General features: G+C 31.8%; 1 protein-coding gene across 1 annotated transcript; it reads left to right on the forward strand.

Moving 5' to 3' along the window:
• Window positions 1-3,654: 3,654 nt before the first annotated feature.
• LOC134230054 (uncharacterized) lies at window positions 3,655-22,528 on the forward strand. Its single transcript, XM_062711823.1, is given in 28 exon segments — window positions 3,655-3,744; window positions 3,899-4,095; window positions 4,928-5,072; window positions 5,450-5,664; window positions 5,909-6,088; window positions 6,181-6,238; window positions 6,404-6,510; window positions 6,782-6,883; window positions 7,164-7,198; window positions 7,251-7,317; window positions 7,537-8,254; window positions 8,487-8,656; window positions 8,870-8,972; window positions 9,315-9,383; window positions 10,066-10,091; window positions 10,429-10,598; window positions 15,229-15,415; window positions 16,004-16,142; window positions 16,341-16,555; window positions 16,845-17,024; window positions 17,361-17,418; window positions 17,533-17,639; window positions 18,008-18,109; window positions 19,149-19,241; window positions 19,501-20,224; window positions 20,483-20,652; window positions 21,960-22,062; window positions 22,305-22,528. Coding segments are annotated over 27 exon segments (4,566 nt in total). The 5' UTR covers window positions 3,655-3,744; window position 3,899; the 3' UTR covers window positions 22,432-22,528.
• The last annotated feature ends 428 nt before the right edge of the window (window positions 22,529-22,956 follow it).

Here is a 22,956-nt window from a genome sequence, read left to right on the forward strand (position 1 = left end):
AGATTGAGAAAAAAAGTAGATGTAGGCTCTCACTGTTACGGGAAAAAAACTAAAACAGCAGTGAGAGATAAGAGGATTACACGAGCAGAGTTCTGCAGGTCGGGATATTCACTAGTTAATGGCCAAATAACAATCAACTGTAAAATGTAAGCTTAAATAAGGTAACTGTCGATAATGGCTTGTTTCTGTTAAAAGCATGTGTCGGATTTATGGTATATTTATGGATAATGTTTCTAAGAATTAAACAGTGCTCTTTCTTTCCATTAAATGAAATGAGAGAAACTTTTAGAAAGGACAGATATATTGGCACTTAATTCAGCGGTCAAACAATAGATATAATATGAAGAAACACGGCTGGTCGTTCTAGATTCAAGACAGCATTTGACACAGAAATGGTCAATATCTGATAAGAGTTATCGTTCGTGCCTCTCCTGATAGAAGAAAGTTAGAAATGATATGACATAATTTCTTATTTCTTCAAATAAAGATAGCCTTTTCATGACAATCATACATGTAATGTAACGACAATTGAATTAAAGTGAAATATGGAATTTACAAACATTATTCAAGCTCAATATAGTCTGTTTAGAAATATAACTCAAGAGCAGAGCAAACACAGACCTATAAAACATCACTGGTGGGATTGAGTGCCATGGAAAAATGAGCGTCCCCTGCCAATCGGACACACCCGTCTTGTGCTCCATGTCATGATGGGGAAATATATAGGGAAAATCCATCGACAATTTAATGTATAAATTATTGCTTAATTAACAATTACTATGAAAAACCTCCATCGGCGTTTGACTTTAATGATAGTATAATTATTTACCTCCTGTTAGAAATTGTTTACTCGTAGAGCATTTTCTTGCGTATCAAATTAACAGAGATATAATCCCAATTTGCAAGTGGTAATGTTATATTGCTACATAGTTAAGGAAAGTTGACGATTGAAAAATTGAAGTCATTACGTTCGTCATAACACTTTGTTCTTAGGTTCCCATTAACGTCTTCTTTTACTAAAATACGTAACAGATAAGTCAGACTCAATAGTATCTTTAATTTCAAAATCTTTACGATATATTGTGTTGAAAGTAACTATGATATTATAAATTGATTATTCGTCAATATACGAGGGGTTATCAAAAAGCTCGTGGACTGAGGCTATAAAATTAGTACTATGTTGTCTGAGCTTACAAAATTTATAAGGTACAAAAAACAACAAAAAATAAAGAAATGATGAAAATTTTAGCTTGATACGTTTATTAGTTTATTATAAAATAAAAACGACATTATATGATTACCCGGCGCCGTCGCCGCTTAGTTTCATGACGTCCAACAACGTCATTATTTTCCAATGTCCGCTTCTTCTACCTCATACACTTATTTTGATAAGATTCCCTAGAGCTGAGTAAGGACTTCAAACCGTCTTGTTTTTATCACTTTACATTGTCATGAACAGCAGCTTTCAATGCATATATTATTGCAAATGGATTTATACACTGGGAGAGATCCTCGCTTGATTGTGCCAGCATATTTGTCTTTTGGAGTTCAATATAGCTAAAACACATGATCAACGTCATTATTTGACGTGATAGATTTTTCAAACCTTGACGGCTACAAATTGATATTAACTTTGCATCCCTTTTCTCTCTGAATCTATCTTGGCTTTAAAAAACAAGTAATCTGGATGCAAATTATTTCTCCGTAGCCAGTTTAAACATTTCAAAGGTGTATACCAGTTTTTCTAGGGGCAAAGCTTTATGGAATGTTGGAAAAGGACCCCCCCTTTTGACGTCATTTTCAAGGCAATATTTGTTTGGATACTCCGTGTAAAATTTACAATAAAATTTCATACAACTTCCAGAAGGAGGTAAAAATTCCATATTTTATGGAACAATAGTTCCCCAACACATTCCCGAATTAACGGGATTTTGGGATGTCAAATGTTCATATCAGAATAGTTTATCTTAGTTACACTAAAGTCGAAAAAACACGCTTTGGAGGTTGCGTCGCCTGGACATACCATTGCTTACAAAAACTTTACTAATTTGATTAAAAATAAAACTTATGATTTGTGGTTTATTCTATAGATAGAAAAGATGATGATAACTAAATATTTAAAAATTCGTTGATGTACATGTACCTAAAGCGGTTTTAATTTTATGGCGCTAGTCCACGAACTTTTTGATAGCCCCTCGTAGCTTAATGTCGAGTTGAAGGCAAAGTTTTTTCTCCTTTTCATGTAGAAAATTTAAATGAATTCTGCTTCATATGAATACAAAATAATAAAGGTCTGCTAATAACAAAGCGCAGTTGGTACCCTTCGGAATTCCGACAGATTGTTGGAAGACCTGGTCTTAAAAACCACATAGATATTGTAAAACAGAGCTCACGTACACTGTATCTTCTTAAATCAAATTCAGAGTATTTAAGTATACAATCGGAATGTTTTTTAACAAAATAATTTTGCAAGTGACCGATAACAACTAAATTTACGAGTGCCATTTTTTATTAAAATAGCGGTTGTCAATAATATGAAAATGCCTAGACTTTAATTTAACACGGAAATTTCTTCTATATAGAGTTGGAAAGTCGTAAGTTTTGATTTTATTGTTTTGTTGTTTTTTGTTGTTTTTTTTGTTTTTTGTTTTTTTGTTTTTTTTTTTTTGGTAATTGTTTTAATTTCAATTTTTCCATTTGGAATTTTTATGTTTCCATAGATGTATCTGATTTACAGCGGTTCTCAGATATATTAAATCGCACAGTGTTGTTGAAATCATTGCGAGGAGTAAAGAAAGATCCTTGGAAAATATACACTGGAGTCTGCTATGTATATACGTGTAAGTTTGTCAGATTTTTATGAAGTTTTATCGACTCTAGTATAAGAATGGTAATTCAAATTTATTTTGATTGATATGAATATATTGATATGAATATTCAAAACTGACACATGATTTTGAAGAATTTCCTTCTTAGAAAGGGAGATATATGTATGATTTTTTTTTCAGGATCTCTTTGTAAAATATTGCCGTGTAAGCAACAGACTTCATAAGTATCTTCTTTGAGTAAAGTTTAATTATCTGTGTTTTACATTGTAGTATTTATTTTTCCCTATTCGCCTAAGACACAATTGCCCGAATTTAAGATAGGACATGTTCAAACAAAGGAGTTTAATTTCTGAAACACGGTAACTTGGCGAATTTAAAATAGGGTAAATTGTTTGCAAATGTGAAAGGGCAGAAACAACACGAGGCGAAAATAATCCTATTTACAACCAAGATATGCGATTATATTTTCATTTGTTTAAAATATGGTCCCTCAGGCAAAACAGTTAAAGAAAAGACAAAAAGATAGACGTTATGTAGATTCAAATACTTAAAGTGAAAATGCAGAGTCACCTTCCGATACTTTGCATCAGCTTCATCATCGTGTACCTGAATTTGGACATACTTTAGAAAGCAGTGAGTCACGTCTGGAATAGCACTCCTCTGTTCTTATGTCTCTTGCCACTTCTCACATTAAATGATAATAAAGCAAATTACCTTCCAAAAATGAACTATGGAAAACATAAAAATCTTGTAATTGGGTCTTCGTCTTTCTGAACTAACATGACCGCCTCGTGTTTCAAAGCGGGAAACACGGTTTTCTTGCCGAAACACGAATTTTACATCACGCGCTTCCTGTGCAACTACGACACCCTAAAAAACGCTTTCTCCAACAACCGCGCTAGCGAACAGACGATAGGTATGTAAAGCTGAAAACCATTTTTCATGTGGAAAAAATATGTAAGAAAAGATCAACACTGTGCAATTTATATTTAAATTATAAGGAGCATACTGTTTTTTAATCATCTGAAACAAATCTACCCAATTTAAAAAAGGACTTCTTGAACTTGCAGAATGGCGGGCTGGGGTTGGACGTTTCTTGCTCTGTTGATGATGAATAATTTCCATCAACAAGCAACAGAAGAAACGGTACGTGAGAAACGCCAAATTTCGTACCCCATGATTTACAAAACTGTGCAGGATGCTATAGAAGAAGCCAACAGTGAACTGACGTTACAAAAACAGATAGACAGATACATGATGGATATAGGTAAAATTTTATTGATGGAATGTGTTTCAGTTTTGACAGTTCATAAAGATATGCCTAATGCTTTTCAGAAACGCATATTGCATAAAACGCATCACTATTCTGCGGCAAAATTCTTCAATGAAAGTATCAGCATTAATTAATAAGCTTGATGCAGATCTGTCAGCCTTTAAAATTTCTCCCGATCAGGATAACTAAGATTTCCTTTTAATCATGTACATGTAGATATTTCCAATTTTTAATTGATCTCCTTTTGTTCTAGCTTACCTGATAGTCTTTAATGTTCTTATATCCTTGAAAGAAAAAAAAACATGCTAATGATTTCTAACGACTCCAATCAAATAAAGAACCATCACGCAAAACTGAATTACAACTGATTAACACAAGAGTTTTTGTAAATTAACAATGACACCTTTGTTTATATTTTAAATTGGTTACAAGAAGATGATTTAACTTATCGTCAAATTAAATTAAGATCTATATTTCATTGGAGATGAAAAAATGTTCAAATGAAAAACTGCACAGTACTGTAAAAGACCATTCAGTAAATTTTTCATATTAACACATTGAATTCTTTTTAAAATTCTAAAGATTATTTTGTCTCAATATCTTTGGTGGTTTTTTTTTAAAAATACTTTTTATAATTTAAATGTCTTATAATTCAAAATTTTTTGTCAAATGGTTTGCATTTAATATACCTGGGAAATGAAATGTACAGGGTTTCGATTGAACATAAAATTGATTGAATTAGCCATGAGTCTTATTAGCTTATTAGAAACCAAGCTAATTCTATAGACATCCTTGAATTTTTTAGAATATATTTTGTCTTCACTAGGTGTCGATCATCATGAAAGAGATGGGGGTGTGAGTTTCATCTCTCACCTTGGCCGTTTCTTGTACACTAAAAATGCCGAGAAGGTCAACACCTTGTCAGACAAGGCCTGGGTAACTGTGGCAGCCACTAAAAAACTTCTCAGACGGTAAATGTCCAGAAAAAATTGAATTACAAAAATACAAGAAAAGAATTAAAAGTAGTTATGAAGAAAATTCATATGATAATTGTTTTTCTCTATGACCTTGCTACCATAAAATATACCGTATTGTAACCTTGACCTTTCGATTTACCCGCTATGTAGTCAAACAGTCCAAACTTTCTTAAATTGAAGTTTTTATGGGCTTATAAAAGTATGCAAATATACTGTGATTTTTTTTTTGGTCAGAAAACAGGCAAGATTCTCTCCTTAAATTGTGTTCAAATACTGTTGAGTTGAAAAATTCAATCATTCAAAAATACAATAATACCAATTTTATCTTCGATAACGGTAAAAATACAATACCAGTACATCACATTTTGCAGCACTGGTATGACACTCCCACAACTTAAGAATCATCCTGGTTTTGTGGAAGCTTGGAGAAGGCAGGTGTCACAGTCATGTCCATTTGTAGAGCCGAAGTGTGACCCCACTGTAATCTACCGAACCGCAGACGGCTCCTGTAATAACCTCAACGACTCGTCTGTCGGTGCTGCCTATACCAGGCAGAGGAGAATGATGGATAACGCTTATGAAGACGGTTTGTTTTAGCCTACACTATGGAAACATTTCTATAATCCTATGATTTTCTGTATCTTGGTATGTGAAAGTTTTATATATTCCTGTTTTAAACTGGATATGCATCTACTTAGAGTAGTTCAAATCTAAGAACATAATACTGAGAACAAAAGCAGACATTTTATTCATACAGTTTATATACTACAAACAAGTCTCATATTTAATTAATTACTTGATTAACATACAATACAATTGTTTCAAAACAGGAATCAATCAACCAAGACAAACCAGCGTTACTGGATGTTCTCTACCAAGTCCGCGTTTGATCAGTAATGTTATCCATAAATCTGGTCACTGTTCCCTTCCTAGCAGGCGATTCACTGTTTTAGCTATGCAATTTGGACAATTCATTGAACATGACGTCATTTCAACTCCTCTTCAACGAGGTGCGTTTTAAAACGACAAATAAAATCAAAGCCTTTTCAGAGAAATATATAATAATTACTTATTTAATTAGAATAGTATTCATAAATTTCAGGGTTTAATAGCTCGGATATTATGTGTTGTGGAATTCCAGACGACATTTTACAGAAAAGGTAAAGATCATTTGATTGTCATCTCATAAAAAAGTAAAGTTTAATTTTATCTCATAAATTCGGCGCAGATAAATTTCAGTATTTTAATTTTCAATGAAAGGAATTTTTAGAATTTTGAATGTCGCAAATTGCAAAATTTAAAATCAAAATGTTGTTTCGTCACAGATCCCAGTGTTACCCTATAGATATACCTTCTGGGGATCCTCGATTTAAAGAGCACTGTATGTCATTTGTACGGGCAACTCCAGGACTGGAGAAAAACTGTGATGCAGGTTAGTTCATATATCTCTTCGACAATCCATTAAAACAACTTTATATTATCCTTATTCGTAATCAAAATAAATTATTAAAGATCGGAGTCAATGGACGTACATGTATACTTCACAGCATTGAAAAAAACTAACTAATTTGCTTATAAGTCAAGAAAGCGTTCACTGTCCTTACTTTTCACTTTAAAACATTTTTTTTTACATTGAATCAAGATAATTTTAATATCGTCAGCACATATAGTGTTTAGTTGAAATTTTTACGTCTATCCTTTAGGAGTCAGATCACCTATGAATCAAGCCACATCTTACCTGGACGGGTCCCAGATTTATGGCGTGGATGCTGACGAGCAACTTAAACTTAGAGCTGGTGTCGGAGGTTGTTATTAGTTGTCGAAGCGTGTTATTTTAGTAAATGACACAAGATATAAAACAACTTTAAAGCCAATCTTTTGAATAAAAGGAAAATATTGAAGCTTCGAATATATGTCAAATTTGAAATGACTGATATCTAATCAAAAAGATGCTTCCTTTCTATTGGTTTGTAATTATAACCTTCATCCAAACTCGTTGCCGGGTTCTAGAAAATCAAAAGTAATATTAATTTTGTTAACATGCAAAATGATAACTAGTATAAATGGTCAATGGGTTTAATTAAGGTTTAATGAAGATGACACCATTCTCCTAACAAACAGTACACAAAGGCCTACATGTACCTGGCCTTGGTCTACACACGTCTACCTCAGACAAAACCCCATACGGAAGAAGCGATTTGTATTCAGGAAGAACCCGGAGATTACTGTTTTGGCACGGGTTAGTTTATGCTACAATAAAAAAAAATATATTCGGTACTTTGCTGACAATGTGGATGAAAAATGCTGACTCAGTGTAAAACAATAACAATATTTAAAAGCAATCAATCATTTACATTGTAACAACGAAGAAAGTTGCCATTTTTGTTTTCATGAAAAATGTCTCTCCACATTAAAACTATTTTCTCGTTATTAAAATATACATAAATTAAATTTCTAGGCGATTTTAGAGTAAATCACGTTCCCGGTTTGACTGTTCTGCATACAATATTCCTAAGACAACATAACAGAATAGCAACTGGATTAGCCCTCTTGAACCTACACTGGGATGACGAAAGAATTTTTCAGGAGACACGTAAAATAATTATTGGATGTCTCCAGCACATTGTATATAACCATCTCCTGCCAACAATTCTACGAAAAGAAGACATGGATAGGTACGGCCTATGGTCCACCGACTACGGTTATAGTCATGTGTACGATCCTTCTGAGGATGTCTCTATAATGATGGGATTTTCAGCCGCAGCCATGAGGTTCCCTCACACAAGAATTCCAAACGTTCAGTCCATGGTTAACAAAGACTACACAATTAGGCACGATGCCCCTATATTTGAAACCTTTGACAAACCAAAATTTGTCTTACAAAACCTTGGAAAGGCTCTTGCTGATTTTGGAAGATGGCTGATTTCATTTCCAGTTATGGAAGATGATCGTTTTGTGGAGGATGGAGTTAGGGATTTCCTATTCTTGGATAATAAAGGGGAAAGTTTTGACCTTGTCGCTCTTAACATTCAGCGTGCCAGGGAGCAAGGTATTCCTCCTTACAACCACTGGAGACGACTTTGTGGTTTGAAGCCTGCCTTGTACTTCTCCAACAGTCCAGGAGGTCTAGTTGATCATGAACCCGAAGTCGTCAAACTTTTATCCCAAGTTTACAAGTAGGTTGTGTAAATGTACATATATGAATAGTTTGAAAAAAATAGGTTGAAATATATTTTTAGAAATTATTTAAAAACTAAAGAAAAGTGAAATTCACTTTTAGTGAATTATAAAGTTTGAACATGAAACTTTATGAAAGTTTAAGCATCAATTATACGTCATAAGCAAGTAGAACGTAATGAATTATGTATTTATAGTGTATAAAGAAATGACATAAATTATATTTTTCAGGCACCCAGACGATATTGACCTCTTTAGCGGAGGAATATCTGAAAAAATCCCAGTTGGTGCAGCCACCGGACCTACTTTTGCTTGTATCATTGCAACGCAATTTAAAAATATCAAAGTTGGTGACAGATTCTGGTATGAAAACTACAATCCTTACACTGGCTTTACTCTAAGTAAGTTTGAAACAAAATGTTTGCAAATGTCATAATCGATTTCATCAATTTTTAAACCTTTTTCATTGTTCAAAACACTTTTCAATGAAAAATCAATCTGGAAAGGATATGTTTGACAAAATTAGACCGAACAAGAGAGAGCGTTGCAGTTAAAATTTTAAAAAGAATGATGAATGAATTGCAGATACGTATAAATGTCTCTTTCCATTATAGGTCAATTAAACGAAATTAAAAAGACATCTTTAGCTAAACTCATATGTGAGAACCTTGATATTCAGTACATCCAGCGAGATCCACTGTCTTTTGTATCAGAGAGGTAAGTCATGGCCATGTCAGATTAATATATAACTGTGAAATATACAAATAAAATTCCCAAAATAACCTTAATTTTTAACCATTTGAAGATGAGGCTATCATATCAAAATTAGAACTTTATTTTTATCCATTTAAAGATGGGCATTTCATATTAAAAATTGTAATACTAGTGTATAAATGAAAATGTTAAGCAAATATTTTGCAGACATTTATTGTTTAATTAAATAAAGCATATACATAAGTCATAACAGAATACATCGTATAACACGAATTCAAGATTTTAAATAAACAACAATTTTTGAAGAAACGTAATGATATTTTTATAATGTACTTTCGATTAAAGAAATCCCAGGGTCCCTTGCAAGTCACTTCCGGGCATTGATCTTCAGTTCTGGCAGGAAAAAATGAAAGGGTAAAAGATTATGCTGTGTTTGTTTCCAAATAAATATGTAAAAATATATTTTTTTTAATTTATTTCAATTGCCATTCCAAATACAGTACATTTTTTTATTTGGTTTAATGTTCTAAATATATGAACATGTTTGTCAGAAATAATTTTTTTAACAGATGCCAGTGCTTTTTTTCAAAGAAGAGAGAAGATACATGATAATTTATTACTTCCGTTTTTATTTAATAATACGATAGATTAGTAAAAAGCCTAGTCAAATTTGACAGTAAATGTCATAATGTCTATTTATAAATCACGTTGTAGTACATACTACATAAGCTGCGTAGAAAATGTCTAACAAAGATGAAGTAAAAGAAATCTTGTTTCTACATACTTGCAAAGTGGACCTATATCTTGTGGCCCAATAAATGAAAGCTTTGCTCTGATTCATTCATTGGGAAACTGCCAACAGATATAATTGCTATAAAATCACTGCGTCAACTGTTTCCAGGTAAAAGAGCGTAGGCACATGTAGGAAAGATGTGAAACATTTTTCACTTTCACGGCGTTTGATGAGTGACGGGGCTTACAAGTGAAAACTTCACACCTTGCACAAATTACAGTTAGCGGCGCACTTCATATAAACACTTTTAATGCTATTTATTCCATAAATATAATTTTGTACGATAATCATCACATGTTTTAGTATTATTAGAAAAGATTATTATGACGGTACAGATTAATTTTTACATAATAACTCATTCAAACTATTTTAACGTATCTAGAAATAATCAAAGTGATTATTAAATGTCTTTATCAATACACTATAAAAATCACTTTTATCTTAAATATGCATTTGTATGTTAATTTAAGTGTAATTATAAAAGCTTAAGCAATACTATTCAAGACAACATAGGATATATATTCTCTTGTTAAATGGTGTCATTTACAATCTGTATTTGTTCTAATAAAGCCCGAGGATATATATCTTAAGAAGTAATAAATGCTCTGAATGGATTTTCAATTGATTCCCATCAATCAAAAATAATCATAATTTACTTAACGACAGTCGAGCGGGGGAAACAGTGTGTAGCCAACTGTAGCTACAACAAATCCGACACAGTTTTTGAGGTAGACATTTACACAATTATTAATGGGCTTAAAACTGACCCTTGTCGTGGACATGTTCATGTCACCTGGGAATTTTCTGTGATCACAGCCCTCGCAGGTTTATTTAAGGTAAGTTTCCGATTTTTATATTTTATTTACCGTGACAAATTAGTTTGTCTGTATTTCTTCAATATGCGTGATGTTCTGAAAAGGATACGTTGCAATATCCGGCTTTGACACATAGATGCTTAGTTTGTCTGACATAAATGAATTTACAAAGGAGGTGTGTGAAGTAATTTGTATTTGACATGAAGATGTTCAAAGTGTATTAGAAAGTGAACTGATATGGATATTGGGAAAACACTTGTATCTAGTATAAAGGTACATGTTTAGCTTCAAATAACGTATTTAAAAAGCCGTATATAACAAAGTTCAGTATAATTTTTTTACACAAAATACATGCATAAGAAAGACAACTTTGTGGCGAAATTAATTTTTTCATGTTTTGATGACAAAGCTCACCAAGATGAGAAAAACTTATTAAGTACTTTAATTTTATCTTCTGTTACTTTGCTTCTAATTGAATCAGATTGTATTAATTATAACAATTTTAAAATAATTCAAGCCTCTTTAAATAATTTAAAGTTAAACCACCAGAAGTTCAGCTACCTTAGACAGACAGAGGTTTTCCAAGAATACAATGTCCGTATGTTTTAGTTGACCTCAGTCGTTGTTTTGTATTACTTGGTAATTTTTATATCATATTTAGGTAAAAATGAATTGTTTATTGTTTCGTTAAAAAATTAACCTAACCTGTTTTTATAAACTAATTAAATGCACGTTTTAGAATTTTTTAACATAGGTATAACATAGGTATGAAAAGCTATCAATCTCAGATTAAATGAGGAACATGAATCGTGAACAAGGCAAAACAAAAGGACCATTTAAGGAACATGGATACAATTTCAGCTAAAAAAAATTCAAATTTATTTTTCCATTTTTACAAATGTTTAACTAAGGTCTTTCTAATGATCATAAAAAATGAATTTCAGTTGTCGAGATACAAGACAGATTAAGAGCTCCAAACCTTTGTAATGTAAACATGGTTCGTGTAATATTTGTGTTTACATATGTTAATATATTAATATGTTCTTCCAAAGCAGATATTTTAAATTTAAAAAGTTAATTCTAAATATGATTAGACAGCTTCTAGTGATTTGCTGAATTTCATTTTGTTATGATATTCTATATATGTAAACATAAACAATTTTAGGCACGAGCCTTGTTTGTTGATCAACAAATAATGTTGATTTTTTTGTTGATCATAAGATGATGTCTTACAGTGTAGTTAGGAATTGTAAACATTATTGGTTTACGAATTGAAACTGTGTCCATGTCCCTTTAAAACACTAAGGCTGGATCTAATGAGATCTAAACACCTAAATCAGATGATAGTGGAATATCATAGAACAAGGCAAATCAAAAGCAATATTAAAAAACACAAGAAGTGGGATCACGAGACTGTTGAAATCCCTGTAACATAAACTTGTCAGTGAGTAACAGGCCTTGTTTTAAAAATCGATTGTACTCAGAGCAAGCTTATCAGCAGCAAATAAAATGGGAGATCTAAACACCATAATCAGATGATAGTGGGATAATACACATAAATAACGAATGTTGTGGATGGAAAGGCTGAAGTCTTTTCTATCATATAATTTTGTTGTTATGTTGTTTATCATACAGATGTGAATTTGTTGTTATCTTTTTAATGTCATCTTCATAGTCCTTGCGAGTACAATCAGAATCAGAGCAGTTTTCAAGTTATTTTGCTGATGTGAAAAGACTTATTAAACAAGCATATCAAAAATCTATAGCTAGATTTAAATGTTGATTTTAAACTGTATAAAAGTGTTGATGTTATAGTCTTTTGAAAATTTTATTTCTTAAAGTTCTTTAGATTGGGATATTAACAGTATAAGTTCAGCATCTTTTTGAATTGTATTTTTAAAACATTAAACATTGAAATGTTATTTTTTTTCAAAAAAATCTTCCTTGTGTGTGTACAATCAAAATCATAGCAGTTTTCATTGAACTTTTTATTTTGCTGAAATGCAAATGTGAAAATTTTTCTTGATTTCAAGGTTTAAAAATGAAATGCTCTTGTGTTAAACAACCAGTTTCTATCATACAATTCAAAAATCTAGATTTTAATCTATCCTGTTTGGCAGATAATTAGATTAATGGCTATTGAAATATTTGTGTTTTAAAGTGTATAAAAATCATTATTTGTACATGTTTTGCAATTATATGTTAAATATTCTTTTGAAAATTTTAATTATTTTAAAGTTTCATGTTTGGTAAATGAAAGTTCTGTGAAATAATTGGACTGTGTTCATGGATAGGGTCAATTAAACAAGTATTTAATATAAATGTTTCATACATTTAACTCACTGTACATCGTTTAAATTGATTGTTAATACCGTTTTTCATGTGTGTCTGTTGATCACGTTGTTTTCCTTTTTGGTCATGAATGGTATTTTAAAAACATTAAACACTGAAATGTGATTTTGAAAAAAAAATCTTCCTTTGAAAGTAAACAGTCAGTCAAAATTATATGAAACGGTAGGTTACACTTGGCATGTCCGGTAGTTTACCCTATATAATAATAATCTTAAAATCTGCGAAATTCACATAATTGAAAACATGGATTATATTGCATAAACTTACGGAGTTTTTGTAGTTTACAGTGACCAAGATTTTTTAAAAATGAAATGCTCAAATTGTGTACCGAACCAAATGTATTACATCACCATTGTTTGATTAGCTACACAATCAGTTATTCCTTTATACAGGTGATACTTAAATACAATTCAATTGATCAGGAACGCTGATGAGTAAAAAGCTGAAATCATCCTGTTTGTCGGATTATTAGATTATTGGCTACTCAATATCATGTTATATTTTCATTTGTATTAATTTTGTTTTCTCTGTGATAACTCTTTGAAAGTTATGCGAGTTGATTTTTTTATCAGTCTATCGGAATGAGCTAAGGAGGCTTAATGCTACTAGTATGCATGTACATCTCGTATGTCTTTGTGTCTGAGGTCAGTGGGCGCGGACTATTGAAATTGACATGGGAGGTTTCGTGTAATTTAAATCTATTAGCCAACATTTTTCAAATCTAAATTTACAATGAAATGGAAAATCTTAGGAATTTAGGAAATACCACGTTTCCAACTATCGTTGATGCCCGTCATACCCAACAAACTAGACAGTGTTTCCTGAAAATAAAACATCCACATGTGAAATAAAGCAGTTCACTTCACCATTCTAGACTTACGGTTTTCCATCCTTACACTACACAAAAAAGGAATCAAAACACAAAAATTTTCATTCGTCTCCCTTACTTTCTTGGACGTTAAATTTCACAATCTATATTATCGATTTAAAAAGGTCCAGTAAAAAAGGTAAGTAAGGTAATTTTTCTCAATTGCGAGAACAGGAAATAGTGGATTTTGTAAAGATTTCGATAAAACCCTCAACACTGCTCTTTTTTTCTAGACAGGTTTATTTTTCTTCTTTGTTCCGATTTCTAAGTTTTCCTTGTTTTTTTAAAATATATAACTCATTCTTTAAAATTTCTTTATAAAAGGATATCACTTATCTTGAATTCTTCATAATAGTTGTACTTTAAGATAATTGTTTTTAATTATGATATCATTATTGTACTGTGCCATTTTTTTTCACTTTATCTACAGTGCTAGACATATTCATATTTAGATTGTTATATAAAAATATCAGTTACATCGCATGTTGCATCTGAGTTAACCAATTTAGCATATTAAAAACAGGTCTTTGACAAGAACTTAAAATAACTTAAAAATAGATGTACTTTCCAAGCTTTCATTTTTCTCAACAAAAAAAAATATAAAGAAAATTCTGATTCCTTTTATTCTGACATAAAGGATCAGGATGTTGAAATAATGATCCTGAAATATCTTAATATTTTTGATACACGTATTTAGTTAAAATGGTTATGAAATAGTACGTGTACAACACGTGTTTTATATAGTACAACGTATCCTTTAAATGGATCATCTACTTACATGTGTGACTGTGATTTTCATGATTTTCAAAATTACCTTCCAATATTCTTTCTTCGCAATTTGTTAATTTAAAAAGACTAAAGATTTCTAGTTTTAATTTGGTAATACTAATGATTTTGATAGTAAGACAAATAATGTTGTCAAATGCAATGTTAATTGCACATATGCACACTTAAAAACGTAATCTTAATTTTTTTTAATGTAAAATGAGCTATTGATTATATCAATGCAATTAACGTCAGGTTTTATTCATATATTCTATTGAAGTTTTTTGACAGATCAAATGCATTTGATTTATTGCAGATGGTTGAAATTAACACAATTAATTGACCAAATAATCCATCAAACATTTTACCAAGCTTGCATGCACGTGTTTCTTAAAAAAGACTTTGTGTAAAAGCTAATGTTACCTTTTACATTTGTTTTACGCAAATCCTTAAATTTTCATATGATGCCCTCCGTGCAATTCCATCACATGTGATGATCCTAAAGTATATATGTGGTATGGTTTCCATTTTTTTCTCATACATATATCTAAATCATATTATATGAGAAGAATACTTTCCGCTAACCTACTTGACATTCCTAACTTTATTTATGTCAATTTTTCAGAGGATATCTCCATCCCAACCACGTTTTATCTACCAATGTAGGTCATGGAGACCTATTTTCCGGTAGTGGTGGCCATTTTGGTTACTTTAAGGGCTGTCTCAGAAGTGGAGAGTACGCATGCTTATGACACGCTTCTCTCTACTTCTGATATGATAAAGAAGTGCATAGATAAAGCTGTAAGAGATGTCAAAAAACAGAAAGCGCTTGAGAAGAAATTCTACCTACAAGGTAAGATTTGATTTCGTAATTCTTTGACTTCTTAATTTGAAATTTGAATGAATTATAACTAAGGACTAGATAGATATACTTTGCAGATTTTTTAAAAAAAAAAAAATAATTTGCAATGTTTTGTTTCTGGCTCGTGCGAGTCACTTGACAGACCTAATGGTTTCCACTGTAGTTCGTTATTCATGCTTAACATCCTCTGTATACTTTATATTGGGTGTGTTCTGCTGGATATATATACTTTTAAAAATTCAAAGTTTACAGGATAATTAAATTATTATTCCTTCAAAGTCAGCAAAGCTACAAGAAGTCAAATTATAAAGTAATTAATTTTCATCTAAATTTGTTTGAAGATTTTTTTCTCAATATCATTGCCTTTTTAGTCTACACTAGTGTGTTCCTAAAATTAATACTTTTACCAGGTATCTAGTTACGCACAAGTGCACTAATGACTTGCAATACACTAGCTGTTTAAATCTGGTGGAAAATGCAATTATCTGATTCTTGCATGACTTTAAACGGTCATATTTTACAATCTTAAGAAAAGTTTATTTTCCAAGAGAACATCTTAACATTACCTACCCTTGACAGGCAACGACTGTTTTCCTGAAAATGGGGCTTTCAGTTGGCATCATTCCAAATTTATGGGAATTGAGGATCCGGACAAAATACAGCTGCTGAACAAAAAAGCTTCCATTGTCTTGAGAGCCATCAAATATTTTGAACAAATGTATGTACTGCATTTTTACTTTGTCCACTTACCAGATTTCTTGTTTGTTTTGTTTTTTTTATCAAAACAGAAATTTCAAAAATTTCACAACTGCATATTGTTTCTGTATACTTAATGACTTTTCAGGACAGAAATTCAGCAAATGCTTGGCATAACCCTTATCAAAATCTGTAAATGTTGATTATTTCTATCTGGTAGGTCTGGCATCTCGCTCGAGGAGCTAAAAGGAGACAATGGACTCAAAAAGATTTGGCAAAAAGCTATATCTCCACATTGTAACTGTCCAAAGCCAAAGTGTAATAATCGTGCTCACTATCGTACGGCGGATGGCACGTGCAATAACGTGAAAAATCCTAAATGGGGATCCTCCTTTATCCCTCAGTTTAGATATCTCCCACCAGCCTATCATGATGGTTTGTATTGTTATTTCGGCATTTTGGTGTTAGTCTTGTAAATTTTATACCATCCATGATTTGCACGATTTCTAATTAATTATGTATAATTTTTGTTAATAAGAACCTTTTTTCTTTGAGTGTTTCTGTCAATCACCTATTAAAATTTAGATATATATGATATATAAAGTAACATTTTTAAACCGAAAAGCAATAAAACTTTAGTTTTTTTAAAATAAAAAATAAAAAGATTTGTTTTGTTTTTTTTTTTGGTTTTTTTTTCTAAATTTAAGGATAATTTCCTTTGAAGGTGTAAACAGACCTCGTCTAAAAAGTGTCTCTGAGGACTTATTACCGAGCGCACGTCATATAAGTAACGTCATTCACAGCGCCGAGAAATGCCAGTCCTCGGACCGATTCCTTACCATGATGTTCATGTCATGGGGACAGTTTCTGGATCATGACTTTATAGGAACGCCCATGACGAAAGGTTGATTTCTTACTGCATTTTCAAATTTTTTGTGTATTTTTACAATAGATTTAGACTTTATAAGTAGATAAACTATGTTATTAACCAAAATAATCTTTGAAAGCAAATGTGTGTCATGTCGACGATGTTATTTTCAAATTCAAAATATCTTAGTTAATAAATGATGCAATGGTTAAATGTGCCTGACATTTATGTCATAGATATGAACCTTTCTTGATAAATTTAGTATATCCAAAGCCATGACATTAATTAACTGGTACGGTATTTTATGAACTTTAAAAAAAAACTGCTAGTTTTTGTTATAATGACTTCTATTATTAATGAAATGTATTGCAGGATTCAATGATTCCACTATTTTGTGTTGCAAACTAAGTCCAACTACGCTAGTCCAGAGGTAACATAAAAATATAATTATCTCCATAAAAGAAATCTGTGTATTAAAATAAATGTTTTTTTTTCAATTTAAAAGAAAACCAGTATTATATCTACACTTTTTTTTATGTTGAAGGGAATCTTGTTTTCCAATCAAAATTCCTAGTGATGACCCTTACTTCAAATACCAGTGCATGGAGTTTGTTCGGTCATCAGCGGCTCCACTTGATAACTGTGTACCAGGTAATTACTACACTTAGTATATATGTTTTAGAGACAGAGAGAGAGGGGAGGATCACAGACAAAAAATGTTTGTGTAAAATTCACAATGTTATTCTTAATTATTACTTTTAGTTATAGATAATACCTAGCTTGATTAAAAGTGAACCATTCTGATAAATTGGGGAATTATGATGAACCCCCTTTCTAATCGCGATAGCCTGTTGTTCTTATGTTCAATTCTATCAGAAAAAAATTTCACTTCAACACTTTAAGAAAAATAATATATTTACATGTATATGATATTTTATCTTGTCAAAAATGATTTTCATCAGTTAAGTCCTTTGCAATTAAAGTACGTATTTTGTTGTTTTCTACTTTCATTCTTGCAGAATGGAGAAACCAGATAAACCAACACACATCCTTCGTGGATGGTTCAATGGTGTATGGCGCTTCAGTCAAGGAGGCCAGATCGTTACGCACCGGATATGACGGTATTTAAATTGTTATACATCCGCTTGAAAAGCGGGAGGGTATATAGTAATCGGCATGTCCTTCCGTCTGCCTGTACGTCTGTCCGTACGTCCGTCTGTCTGTTACGCTTTGGGGTACCCATTTCTTATCAATCCGCAACTCCTCTTATACCACTGAGTGAAATTTAATGAAACTTTCAAAGAATCTTTATTACATATTGCCATTGTGCACATCCTATTTTACTTTTTGATCAGACACATATTTTGGGTTTCCAGGCCACAGCAAAACATGGACTTTGCCATTATAACCATATGGGAGGCGGGGTATCATTTACTGAGCTCATTGCTCACAATACCTCTGTTTTTTGTTAAAATTCCTTACTGGGTCCATTTCGTGCTAGTCAGCTCGTACCGCCGTCACCAGAGACTTCCCTTCTCGTCTGTCTTGTGTCCATCTCCGGACCATATCTGGACATGTCAACATGTCAAGTTGTTCTCTTCACGTATTTCTCCGCCGATCGAAGGTTTCTTTTTGTCTTCTCTCTTTTTCTTATCGGTTGATGCAACCCATTGGATAACGATTTGGTGCATTCTACATGTTGGTGTTCTACCCACAGTCATTTTCTTTTTCTTTTCACTTGCGAAGTGGTGTTAGTCCTTTTTTATAGTTCTTCTTTAGGTGAAAAATGCATAATGTTCTACAAAGGAAATTGCAATTTTGTTTGATATGGCATTTTCTTACTTCTGTTATGTTTTCTGTAAAAGTAAATACTCTTAAAAACAAAAAAATTTAAGAGGCAGATAGAGGTTAGTATATAAAGGGTAAAATACGGAATAATGTATACTTGTTTAGTATTAAACATGTTAAAATAACATTCTCCAAAGACAATTCAAATCACAATACGAAAGCAATGTGCTCACAGTTAATCTGATGAGAATAAGACATGCTTTTTAAAAATACTCATAAAGATCTTTATGAAAAGAAAAAAATCTAAGTATATTTTTAAAAATCTTTTTATTTTTATATTTATCTTTTCTTCTTCCTTTTTACTACAAATAGGTCTCTTAAAGGTTACAATTGATGGAATGTTACCTAAAGCAAAGAAGAGTGAATGTATAATGCAGAAAAGGTCTGACTACTGCTTCCAGGCAGGTTCGTCATGTATTCTTTTCTTAATTTAAAATTTTTTTTAATCTTAATTAATTTTGAATTTTTCAAATTCTAAATTTGCACACAGCACTGAGCATCTACTAATTATAATAATGAAATTTACTAAAAGACAATATTCTAGCTTATATTACCAAAATTGAATGCTCGCAAAAAATTCTGCTTTTACGGTAGTCTTGAAAGGAGTTTACTAAAGAAAAATCCTATTAATTTTAATAGACAAATGCAATTTTTAATTTTTCAGGAGATAAAAGAAATATGGTTGTACCATCTTTGACATACCTGCATTTATTATTCGTCCGTGAACATAACCGAATAACAAGTGAGCTATCAGCAATTAATCCACACTGGAGCGATGAGACCCTATATCAACAGACGAGGAAGATAGTCATCGCCATTATACAACACATCACATATAAAGAATATTTAACCTTCCTCCTTCCCAAAGACATACGTACAAAGTATGGTCTTACACCAAAAATAGAGGGTCATAGTACAGTATATAACCCAAAAGTAAATCCCTCAATATCAAATGTATTTGGAGTAGCAGCTTTCCGCTTCGGCCACTCACAAATCCCGAACCATCAGGTACTATTTTCAACAACCCATACGCCCATTCAGGTCAAACCTATTGAGAAAACTTTTAATCGACCTTTCCTGACCTTAAGCCATAATAGAAATGGGAGGGGGTATGACGGAGTTGGTCGATGGTTGGTCAATGATTTCATGTCTCCAAATGACAAATGTTTAGAAGATGGTGTAAGAAACAAGTTGTTTTTAGATAAAGAATATAAGAGTTTTGATTTAGCGGCACTGAATATTCAAAGAGGACGCGACCACGGAATTCCTAGTTATAATGCATGGAGAAAATTTTGTGGTTTGAAACCCGTCGTTCATTTTGGATCTGGTCCAGGTGGAATGGTTGACCATGATGAGGAGGATGCTGAAATATTTCACTCGTTGTACAGGTATAATATAAATATAGAGATGTTGTCAGGTATAATCTAGAGGGGTTTTCTCTATTAATAGGAACTGAATTTTTCTAGTACAAACTAATTCACATTCACAGTTAAAATAACTAACATAAGCAAGGGGTTCCTTTGTAATTGTCCTCTCTAAGACTTTTTGCTGACTTTGCAAATTACTTACTTTTGTTCTGTTTTCTATATAAATTCCTTCCGAGCTGAATGAAACCAATCTCTTACCGATATTTGTTTTGGCAACAGACATCCTGATGACATGGATCTATATCCTGCAGCTATGTCAGAGCGCCATCTACCTGGAGGACTCCTCGGGCCAACGTTTTCCTGTTTAGTAGCAAAACAGTTCAATCAGTTAAAAACCGGTGATAGGTTTTGGTATGAAAACGAATTCCTATCAATTGGATTCAATAGAGGTAGGTCACCTCTGTCACGTCTGTTTCATGTTTTTCATCGTCAACTTCCCATTTCAATATTACCTTCAATTGGTGTTTTTGTCCCCCGGCTGCGTATGTACATGTACATTTTTGTGTGGATTATGGTTTAAACCAATGGAGCGACTGACAAATAAGTGTATAATAAACTTTCATTTAAAGGTGGCATTTCACATTTTCTAAATTGTCTTCATAATGACTATTTCTAACTAGAGCCTATTTCCAGTCAACATTTGACAAACACATTTCACTAATTGCTAGACCATTCAATTTTTAAAAAAATTAAACAATGTAAATTATTCAATATTTAATTAAAACGCTGCTCAAAAATTCACAAAAAGCAGAATTTATGAGGGACTATTTCTTGTGGTGGAAGGATATTGAACAGAAAATTCTGCAAATCTGCACATTTATTGAATTTAATATCTTGGAACTTTAGCCTCACATAATTGGAGAACACATTTTGTAATAAATCTGTATATTTTATACACCTCACAACAAACTTTATAATGTGAAGATATATGAAAGAAGTCAAGATAAAATTTACACCATTTTTTGCCTGAAAATCGCATATTTTAACCAATATTAAAAAATTTACATCACTGACCCCAACTTTTTCTTTCATTATTTTAAAGTATTCGATACTTGTGACTGATCAGGACTTAACTCGAAAATATTGCATTGCCTATTCAGATTTTTAATACCCCAAATATGTTACTTTTTTCGGTGCAAAACGGTCACACAATAATTTACGCGCATTAATTTGCAATATTTGTTCAATGATAGATATTGATCAAACTTTTTTACGTAAAATATTATTATTATTGTAGCCATCGTTACATATAATAGAATTTGATAAAAGTTAAAGTGATTAATCAAAGAGTTAAAATTTAAAAAAATCTTGCACCCTAGTAAATTGACCACTATGTTTTGCATTGAGGCATACTGTAGCTTATGTAAAATATGGTTAAAAACTAATATATAAAACCATAAAGCTACAGTAAATGCAAGACCATTCAATTGTTTTTTTTTTATTTTTGCTGATTCACTCTTTTACCAGATCAAATAATATAATCTTTGACCGCTCGAGCCGTGCTACTTACTATATGTACTCCTAAGCAAATAATTGTCAGATCTTTTCACGTTGTAGTTGCTCTTTTACAGCTACTAAAACGTGTGATTACGGAAATTGTGTCAAATAAAAATCGAAATTGACAAGCGTATTGTACTGTAGCGTGATAAATCCTGTATACTATATCTCATTTGCATCCTTTTTTAAATTCTGACAGCCCAGTTGAATGAAATTAAGAAGATAAAACTCTCACGAGTTGTGTGTGATAATACAGAAATCAAGGAAGTCCAGAAGTTTGTTTTTACACCGCCCAGCATACAGTAAGTCAGTATTCTAATATCCAAACATTTGGAGCATATAACAAAAATATAATTATGTAAAGGTACAATCGATTTCAAACTCTCATGTCTTTGATATTGCTTCAATATTTGAGTTTCTTAAATTCAATCGATGAAGAAGTCATCGGGTAAGAACCATTACTGTATGACATTCGATACCGGTAGAAAAATGTGACATAACAAATACTTGTTTATCTACATTGGTCATTATATTCTTTATTCAGTAATGAATTGTACCCATGTATGGATCGACGATATTCAATAAACTTGGAACTGTGGCGGGAAATACCGAAAGGATCACGTGGTTACAGTGCTCGACGGAGTTTTCATCATTTCATTAATTTATCCTAGCATTGCATCCAAAAATTGTTAAGGGTTTAGAATTTTGTTATTTATATTTATTTATTATCTTAGTTTAAATAAAACAAATTCGTATTTTGTGCATTTTGCAATTATTAACATGCAAAGCAGGTAACAACATTGTCTTCGTTTGTAAGGCTCATTATATAAATTGCATTCTAGAAGAACTTGGATTTAATTTGGAATGTTTATATTCCTTCTCTTTCTAAGGAAAAAATTCTTCAAAATACCTGTCAGTTTTGAATACTTTTAATATTCCACAGAGCCAAAATGAATTTGAATTATTATATATAATGCACGAAACTTTAATTAATCCTTACAAACAAAGAACCAATACATTAAATAGATAGCAAATATTTGTACTAGTATAAAAATTACAGTAGTAAGGAAAAACTTGAGAGTAATTTGCAGCACTATATATTACAAGAAAGATTCTCTGTAATATCGAGAGGCTGATAGGATCAAAAATGTTATGAACTTGTGGACAATTTGAAATCACAAGACTTTACAAAAATC

The sequence above is a fragment of the Saccostrea cucullata genome, unplaced genomic scaffold (genome assembly GCF_032062105.1).
Source record: "Saccostrea cucullata isolate Sc308-1 unplaced genomic scaffold, CSIRO_AGI_Scuc_v1 ctg218, whole genome shotgun sequence".
Lineage (NCBI taxonomy): Eukaryota > Metazoa > Mollusca > Bivalvia > Ostreida > Ostreidae > Saccostrea > Saccostrea cuccullata.